This window comes from Delphinus delphis, chromosome 2 (assembly GCF_949987515.2).
Source record: "Delphinus delphis chromosome 2, mDelDel1.2, whole genome shotgun sequence".
NCBI lineage: Eukaryota > Metazoa > Chordata > Mammalia > Artiodactyla > Delphinidae > Delphinus > Delphinus delphis.
The window spans coordinates 50,578,333-50,588,068 of record NC_082684.1 but is presented as its reverse complement, the minus strand read 5'-3'; the positions used below and the strand labels follow the sequence as shown (position 1 = coordinate 50,588,068).

At 37.7% G+C, this 9,736-nt stretch overlaps 1 protein-coding gene across 2 annotated transcripts; it reads right to left on the bottom strand.

Moving 5' to 3' along the window:
- Positions 1–471: 471 nt before the first annotated feature.
- Positions 472–8,249, bottom strand: VCPKMT (valosin containing protein lysine methyltransferase). Of its 2 annotated transcripts, XM_060004597.1 has the most exons (6): positions 7,873–8,249; positions 7,666–7,776; positions 7,426–7,498; positions 5,488–5,607; positions 4,416–4,520; positions 472–2,305 (listed from the first exon to the last, which is right to left on the bottom strand). In XM_060004597.1, the coding sequence occupies exons 1-6, from the start codon at positions 8,247–8,249 to the stop codon at positions 2,291–2,293; spliced, it is 801 nt and encodes a 266-aa protein (XP_059860580.1). In that variant the 3' UTR covers positions 472–2,290. The 2 variants fall into 2 exon arrangements, with proteins under 2 accessions (XP_059860580.1, XP_059860581.1); XM_060004598.1 differs by lacking the exon at positions 7,426–7,498 and having other exon boundaries at positions 7,677–7,776.
- Between the last annotated feature and the right edge of the window lie 1,487 nt (positions 8,250–9,736).

The following is a 9,736-nucleotide window of genomic DNA, read 5'->3' as shown; positions in this document are numbered from 1 at the left end:
CCAATTCCATTCCCACGCTCTGGGATTAAACAGATGTGTTCATCTGCTGAGTAAAGACAAACCACACCAGGTGGAAAAGGTGCTGTCTCCCCTTCTTGGAGGCATCCTGGGTCTTGAGTTACTCCCTCAGGTCTCCCTCCTGTGGTTTCTGAGTACAGATGCACTCCGTTCCCTCCCTCATGAGAGCTCAAAGGACTAAATCCCTTTCCCCAACACTGCACTTCTCCAGAAGAAGACCTCTCCCAGGCCTCCCCAGGTGTCTGTGAGATGGTGGTTAGTGATAGCACGTGTTATCTGATCTGGCACCCCTCAGTAAGCCCTGCAGTGCTTACTGGTCCTAATCACCGTGGTTCTCTGATCCTAGAACGTGGGGATTGGCACCTTTTAACCTCTGCTTTGGCCTTATTCCAGAATAAGCTAATAAAACTCACTTGACTTTCTGTTACAAATTACTTAATTCTGTAGTCAGTACCATTAGGTCAGCTCCCCAGAAACAGATGACAATGAATGTATGCAAGTGACTTATTAAGGAGGTGATAAGTAAAGGAGTGGGAATAGGACATGAAAGAAGAGGAAGCACACACAAGCAAGGGTGTGATTCTGGCTAAGCTGCAAAGAGGCTGACTTCAGCCCAACCCCTCCAGGAAGTTCTGGTGTATGGTCACCTGTCTGAGGTAAAGGAGCTGGGCTTTCATTACAGGACTGTCAAGGGCACTTCAGCGAAGACCCACAGCGACTCTTTTTAGAAGTACAGTGAAAATGGGAGGAGGGTGAAGGGTATCTGAGGAATCTGGATGGACTACTATTGCTGGTGAATGTTAAACTAATTTCTACCAAGTTCTATAATGTTATGAAACAAGCCAGAAAGTGGTCGTTTGTTCTAAGACTTCACTAGTAATAGCTGGTATTATTTGTAACTAAAAAAGTATCATATACTTAGGTTACACTAACTGCTTAGTAAACTGCTTAATGAAATGCTAAGAGCAGTTTGGAAAAAAAAAAAACAAAACAGCAGAACAAACATTAAAGATTGAAGCAAGCCTGAAGGAAAGAACTGTTCTCTTGATGTCAATCTTTAATTTCTCTAGGGCTGCTTTTGCTCTTTCTGGAAACCAGTCACCGTCTTTAAATGTTCATTTTCTCAAAAGCTATTTCTGAAACATTCTCAAAGTCACAGGATCTCAAAAACAATGTTTATTTTAACATATACATTGTGCCACCTAGCACCAATGCCTGTAAGTACCAGAATTCCATCTGGTTACCATTACACTTTGGAACCATGTGACTGAAGTCCTGATAGATCAGTCTGTGAACAGATGATTCTCATGAGAACATAAAACAGAGACCACACAGAATCAAAATCATTTGATAAATGTATACAGAACTACATTTGTAGTCATTTAAATACCTTTCTCTGTTTCATATAAACAAGTTAACACCAGTGACTTTAGCCGCATTTTCCTGGAAGCTATACGTGAGGAAAAGTGCAGGAGCCACATCAATGCAAGAGCCTGAAGCCGGACTTTTTATTTTCACTCCATTCTCAAATAAACAATTTTGTAAAGATACCTTTTCCTCCCTCCCAATCTCCCAATATCTTACTTTCATCTTTATCAACTGACTATGGTATAATCTACTATCTAACTCCCATAGTAAATTATACTGTAGTCAGTGTGGTGAAGGAAAAGCACAGAACTTGGCCACAAAACAGTATTTTCATTTTTTTTTTTAAAGTAAAAGAACACAAGTATTAAAGTTATCTTAAAAGCAATGAAGTGGAAGATACTTAACGATAAAAACCACTGCATAAATACGTTAAAATAAAAACCTTCTTTTAAATTTATCTTGAAGACAAGCTAAAATTTACTGATTTGAATTTAAACATTATTAAATAGTAATTGATACCTCTCTTTAGAAACCGGATCAACTTATCTCTACTTTCCTGAAAATACGCCAAGTCAGCCATGCTACTTTCACTATTTTTGGCAGACTTTAGGCTAACCTCAGTACCTATTTTTATTTGAGGAGTGACTGAAACATGTTTCTTTTAAGCAGAACTTGATGCCGAGCTAAAAGTAAACTAAGTTGGATTTCAGGCCCATTGGCAGGTAGGCAGTCAGTCAATCATTTTTCGTAATGCAGGCAGCCCGTGGTGGTTGTCTATATATCGGATCCCTAAGGACATGCTGGAAAAATCTGTGAACACAATCTTCCCATGCTGTATTCACATGCTCCATTCACAATGTTAGCTTACCCACGTTGTTAGAGGCTTGGGTAAGATGACTAGATTTCACGACGGAAATTTCTATAAGAAAAAAATGGAAACCTTAAAACACTGATTTCTTATCATAAATTAAGCATTTACCGGGTACTTAATACTAGGCAATATTCCTAGTAATGGCTAATGCAATTCAAATGAACAGCCATTCATAATGTTTAGAGATGGTCTTTGCTGATGCCCGAAGTACAAGCAACCAAAGAAAAAACAGATACATTGGACATCATCAGGATTAAAAACCTCTGTGCTTCAAAGGACACACTATCAAGAAAACGAAAGGACAACCCACAGAATGGGAGAAAGTATTTGTAAGTCATATATCTGGTAAGGGTCTAGTATCCAGGATATATAAAGAATGTTTACAACCCAACAGTGAAAAGTCAACTCAATTTTAAAATAGGCAAAGGATTTCTGTAAAGATGTACAAAAGGTCAGTAAAAAAAAGATACTCAACATCATCAGTCATTAGGGAAATAAAACCCACTTCATACCTACTAAGATGACTACAATAAAAAAGATGGACAACAATAAGTATTAGTGAGGATGTGGAGAAACTGCGACCTGCAGACATTGCTGGTGAGAAAGGAAAATGGTATAGTAGCTTTGGAACAGTTTGGGAAGTCCTCAAAAAGTTAAATGTAGAGTTTCTGTATGACCTAGCAATTCTACTCTGGGTATACATACACTGGAGAGATTTGAAACATGTGCCACACAAAAATTCTTACATGAATATTCACAGCAGCATTATTCCCTAGAGCCAAAAAGTGGAAACAACAGAAATGCCCATCAACTGATCAATGGATGGATGAGATGTGGTAATATCTATACAAAGGAATATTATTCAACTATAAAACATGGATGCACCTTGAAAACACTGCAGAATGAAAGAAGCCGGACACAGGAAGCCACATAATGTGTGATTCCATCTGTATGAAATGTCCAGAACAGGCAAATCCACAGAGATACAGACTGGTGGTTGTCAGGGGTTGGGGGAGGCAGGATAAAGAAGTAATTGCTAACAGGTATGGGGTTTCTTTCTGGGGTGATGAAAATGTTTAAAAAGTGGTGATGGTTGTCCAATTCTGTGAATATACTAAAAATCGCTGTAAACTCTAAAAGGGTAAACGTTATAGTATGTAAGTTATATCAAGTTAAAGAAACAAATGATTCTCTGAAGAAAAAAAAGCCTTCATATTTAGGAAACACAAAATCTTTATGCTTCAAAAAAAAAAAAAATCTACTTTAAAAACTATACAACGGTTTCAGCTAAAACCAGATACCTTAAGGCACAAAACATTTTAAATTTGTCTTTTTGTCTCTAGCGCCATGCCACATAATAATTGATCTGAATTACTAATCCTACAGCTCTTCTTTCCTTACAGTCTCAACACCTAGTCTTGACTCCAAAAATTACACATTATTTGCTTTTGGCGAGAATTCACATAATCAGAAAACTTCATCACAAATTCAAAGGAAAGATAATAGAAACAAATGGAACTAAGTAAATTTAGCACTCTCAATTCATAAAACTCATCTTGCCCCTGCCATATACCAGTCACATATATAGAAGGTGCTGGAGGACAAAAATGGATGATACAATTCTTCCTTTCTACAGGTTCAAATTCTAGGCATCAGAGAGGCAATGTGCATAAAATGTAATTAGTATAACAGGTAAAGGAAGCAACCAAAAAGGGGAACATATATAAATTCTACTTAACTGAATGCATTTTTCTTTATTGGACAGATCTACCTTTTTATAGTTTACTTGGACCATTAAAAAACATATGAATGGTTGGAGAGAGTTCACGAAGGACAGAACTGGCATTTTAAAACCTCTAACAGATAACAGAAATTTATAAATAGTTAAGTTCCTTGTCTGAGGTAATGCCCAATAATAAAGCTATATAATTTACAGCTAGAAAAGACCTTTACAAAAGAAGCCTGCCTTATTTTAGAGGAAAAACCTGAGGCCAGGTAGGTTAGGCAATCTTAACACTGAGAGTTAGTGCCCGAGTCCAGTGACTCATCAAAGCTGTTTCCCCACTTGAAAATTAACATCTACATCACACACAAGCTCAGAGACAGTGTCCAGCTAATGAAATTGCTTCAGAGGATGAAAAGCCAAATATGTATTTACCGATTTTTTCTTTCTGATGTATAAAATGTGAATATCTTCACTTCGATATTCTTCATCATGTTTTTCCAAAGGAATTTTTTCAAAGTCAAAGTCTAGTTGAAGAAGCTATAAATTTAAAAAAGATATACTTTATAGTTAATAATATGAACTATCCTGTGGTGACAGAAATCAGAATGGTGGTTACCTTTGGAGTACTGACTGGGGAGGGGCACATGAAAAACTCAGCTAAGCACTTGATACATGTGCATTTTACATGTTTTAACTCAACTGAAATTGATTAATAAAATAAAATTTTCAATTATACATTATTTCAAAAGTTTATTAACATTCTTCATATTCAAGAAAAACATAAAATTAAAAAACCATTTCATCATATATCTGAGGCAGAGTCATGAAGAGTCACTTTACCCAAAGTAACCCTTTCAGAGGATAAAACTGCAAGGCTATACAGATGGACCCTTATGAGGAGTCACTTGTAATGTGGTGGATTTTTGCCCATAAAAAGGGCTTGGGTGACCACTGGAGGAAGATGGGTGAAGGATAAATGGGATTCTATGTACTACTTCCGCAACTTCCTGTGGGTCTTTAATTCTTTCAAAAGGAAAAAAAAAGAAAAATCTCGAAATAGGTAGGATACACTGGTCATAAAAATACAGTGGAAAACACTAAAATAAAAAGATACCACATGTCATGTTTCTATGATGTCATCTCCAAAAATAATATACACATCATTAACATGTTCCTAAAAGCCAGCAACATGTTTCATAAAGAAACGCTGAAAACTTTCTCAGGAAAGACAAGGGTGTTACATTATTATTTTACATTGTTTTACAGATCGACAAGTTAGAAAAGAAAAATAAATAAATAACCAGAAAAGATTAAAAAGGCGGTGGGGAGGGAGGCTGGCGGTTATTAGAATGGTGTGCTATGAAGGATCCTGATCCTCTCCTTGGGTTCATACAAGCAGAATGTTTTCCCTACTCAAAATTACCACAATACACTTTAACACAAAGTCACATATAGCCTCTCTGAAGGGTAATCACTACAAAGGTAGATCTAGTAGAGTACTCACCTCAAAATATTTTTTCTCGATTTCTGGATTTTTTCCCATTGTTCGTTGTTCATAACAACATATAATACAAGTCTCAGATCCACTGAGATCTTTTAGGGTTTTCAACAGTGGCTCCAAAGACTGTTCAAAAAGGAATATGATTTTTATGACTTTTAAAAATGTATACGTTTACTATAAAAGAGAGTAGGGGAGGTGGGGGGTAATTATAATTTCCCTACAATTCATCCATCTTTTTTTTTTTTTAACATCTTTATTGGAGTATAATTGCTTTACAATGGTATGTTAGTTTCAGCTTCACAACAAAATGAATCAGTTATATATATACATATGTTCCCATATCTCTTCCCGCTTGCGTCTCCCTCCCTCCCACCCTCCCTATCCCACCCCTCCAGGCGGTCACAAAGCACCGAGCTGATCTCCCTGTGCTATGTGGCTGCTTCCCACTAGCCATCTACCTTACGTTTGGTAGTGTATATATGTCCATGCCTCTTTATCGCTTTGTCACCGTTTACCCTTCCCCTCCCCATAGCCTCAAGTCCATTCTCTAGTAAGTCTGTGTCTTTATTCCTGTTTCACCCCTAGGTTTTTCATGACATTTTTTTTTTTTAATTCCATATATATGTGTTAGCATACGGTATTTGTCTCTCTCTTTCTGACTTACTTCACTCTGTATGACAGACTCTAGGTCTATCCACCTCATTACAAATAGCTCAATTTCGTCTCTTTTTATGGCTGAGTAATATTCCATTGTATATATGTGCCACATCTTCTTTATCCATTCATCCGATGATGGACACTTAGGTTGTTTCCATCTCTGGGCTATTGTAAATAGAGCTGCAATGAACATTTTGGTACATGACTCTTTTTGAATTATGGTTTTTTCAGGGTATATGCCCAGTAGTGGGATTGCTGGGTCATATGGTAGTTCTATTTGTAGCTTTTTAAGGAACCTCCATACTGTTCTCCACAGTGGCTGTATCAATTTACATTCCCACCAACAGTGTAAGAGGGTTCCCTTTTCTCCACACCCTCTCCAGCATTTATTGTTTCTAGATTTTTTGATGATGGCCATTCTGACTGGTGTGAGATGATATCTCATTGTAGTTTTGATTTGCATTTCTCTAATGATTAGTGATGTTGAGCATTCTTTCATGTGTTTGTTGGCACTCTGTATATCTTCTTTGGCAATTCATCCATCTTTGAATCAATCCAAACAAGTAAACGTAGTTACAGCTCTGTAACTGATGATTAGTAAACTCTTCTTAACTAATCAACCATCATATTAATTTCAGTTTCCAGAGAAAGGATTCAAGTGATTGCATTTTGGAGTCCCCATGGGTAAGCAAATGAAATTGACTGCACTCTTAAAATTTAATTTAATATAATTTAACTTGGGATTTAAACAATCAACAATTTACCTACAAAAGCAAGTCCAACCCTAACTAGAACATAAGTTGGTTCAATGCTCATTATTGAAAAAAATGAGTGATGCCCACAACACTACACAAACTGATATTCTAAAAAAAATCATTATATAAATATAATAAATCTTGCCACAGAACAATGAATTCTTTACGATGCAACTTAATTATTAATGTCATGATTAACACATTCACTAGGAATAACTAAAAAAAAAAAAAAGAAATCTTAGTCTTTTACAGGAGATCCAAATGGCAAAATCCTTTAAAAATTTTACAGACACCTCTCGCAAAATGCACATAACACTTTTCTCGATATGCTTCATGGACCTCTATGTTAATCATGAGTGTATATATATGTAGTTCCTGGTGACCTTTATTTTCTCTTTACTGTGTCATCAACTATGGAACAAATATCCTGCATTCAGAGATGTTAAAATGCGAAGAAATGCGTGCTTTAGAATCCACCAAATACGGTTTAAATCTTCTAAAGGAAGAGCCTTCACTATTAAATACTCACCTCTTCATAGTATATGCAGTCGGCCATCAGGATGTAGTCTGGAGGAGAAGGAAAGTCTTCTATTTCTTCCCCCCTTAAAAATGTCAACCAATATTTTAAACTGTTGTTTCACTAATTTAAAATATTCCTGTTTTACAAACAAGACCCAGAAAGTCCCCTTCGTATTAACCATGCTTTTAGTGTAACACAATTTAAAGCAAACTACAGTTATCTTAAAACAAGCTGAAAGGCCATACAAACCATTTCAGTACCTTGGCTTGAACAGAACCAGTGACAAGATGCTTGTTCATATTAATATTCATCTTCAGCAAGTCTTGCAATTCCTCTAGGTCGGTGACTATGACATCTGCCCTATAAAATAACGGTGACTGAGGTGTAGGCACAAGGATGGGAAGCCAGTAACCGGGGTTTCCCGAAAAGCGGCGTCCCCTCCCGCCAAGCTCTTACCCGAGGGTAGCAGCCATGAGCCCCACGGCCCCGGTGCCAGAGCCCAGCTCCAGCACCGACCGCCGGCTCAGCGCGTGGGCCCCATCGCCGGAAAACCCGGGCGTTTCCAGGTATTTAGAAAGGACGATGGCAGCGTCCCAAACAACGCAACCCACGCCGCCGGAGCCGTACTGCTGTAGTCGTAACACCGTGCCATCTCGCTTCTCCAAAACTCGCACAAAGTTCCGCAGTTGCTCCTCCCCGGAGGACTCCAGGGAAGCCGCCATCGCCGCCCGGCAACACTGAGTATCGAGCGCAGTGACGTCACACCCACAAGACCGCCCCGGGCCCCGCCTTGCAAGGGGCCCGGCGCCTCCAGGAGGCGGAGTTGGCGCCATAGCGCGTGCGCGAAGACACAAAGACCGGAAGGCGACGTTCCACCGGCGTGGCCCAGCCGCAGGCCAAGGCTTACCCTGCGCGCGGAACTGCCTTGTTCTCCCCTAAATTACAAGTCTGCCTCAACGAACGGGCAGTTGAAATTACTTTTCCGGACAAAGCCAACCTGAGTGTTTTTATCTAGTTGGAGGTTGATTCACACTGTTTTTTTTTTTTTTTTTTTTATTACTGGCCTTAAATCAAGGCAGCTTCCAAGATCCTACCAAGGATGGCTATAATCCTGCTTACAGAGAATTCCTAACATGCTCCTAATTTTTCTTCAGAATGCGTAAAAATGGTTGCAAGAAGCTTGTGACTGCGTTTAACGGTGAAGGAAAAGTTATCCCTCTGAAGTTTACATCACTTAAATTCTTTGGGATTATGGAACTTAAAATGCACAAATTATTGAAAATGTGTGTATATATTACTTCTACAGAACTCAACAATCTTACCCCCTTGTTCCTTATAATGAAAACACATATTTTAAACGTCTTTTAAAAATTAAGACTGGGGTGATTTATTAATCTTGTTAGGAACTCTGATACAAAGCACAGTAAAAGGCCACAGACCAGTAAATAAACAATGTGGCTTTTGGCTACTTTACAACTGCTGCTACGGCACTAAGAGGAAAACACGCTTTTTCATCACTTAGAACGAAGGAGTACAAATGGCAAATAAAAGTTTTAATCACGTCTCTGATTAAAAAGTTTAATAAAGCTTTAAGTGTCTGCTGGTTTAAATATTACCAATCTAAAAAAATACTTCAAAAATTTTTAGTTAACACGAGATTTATAGAGAAAGTTACTTGGTTTTGAAGGCAATGCAGTTGGTTCCTATGCCATAAGAAACTTATCCTCCAGCTTTATGAATTAGTAAAGTAGCAGACTGTATTATAGGCCTTGAGTCACATAAATTTATATAGGTTATTAGCATTATCTTTAAATGTACAATATAAACAAAACTGTACATGTATGGCATATTAACTTTGTTTTCCAAAATAATAGGCAACTCGTTAGCTAAAGACACCATAGTCTGCAAAAACAAAAAGGCACATCTGTATAAGATATATGCCCTTTTTTCCTCTATGATTGGGTTAGGTAGTCTGTTTACATTTCGACAAAACAATAAACAGTGCATTCTATTATTTTCGTTCTATTTTTCACTTTTGTCTTCAGCAGCAAATTCTGGCTTTTAAGACATGGCATTAAAGAGTTTAAGAACAGTGGGTGTTATTCACGATCTTCCTAAATGTAAAAACTAGAAGATGGTCAAAGAGGCTTAAAACTCAGTATCACCACGCACCCCCTATATGTGTATAAATTCACTGCCTTAAAAAGTCATCTGTTACTCAAATTTGAAAAATTCCACAAATGCACTATCCCCCTTCAGTGCAATCAATGTCACTTTAAACCATATTTTAGCAGAGTCTACAGTGCAAATATAAATTCTT

Excerpts from the sequence above, each read along its gene's own strand:
- VCPKMT (XM_060004597.1), bottom strand. The coding sequence starts at position 8,249 with ATGGCGCCAACTCCGCCTCCTGGAGGCGCCGGGCCCCTTGCAAGGCGG. Across the intron at positions 7,499-7,665 it reads CAAGCCAAGGTACTGAAATG|GGGGGAAGAAATAGAAGACT; the intron begins GTTTGTATGGCC and ends GACATTTTTAAG. Across the intron at positions 5,608-7,425 it reads ACTGCATATACTATGAAGAG|TCTTTGGAGCCACTGTTGAA; the intron begins GTGAGTATTTAA and ends CTTTTTGAACAG.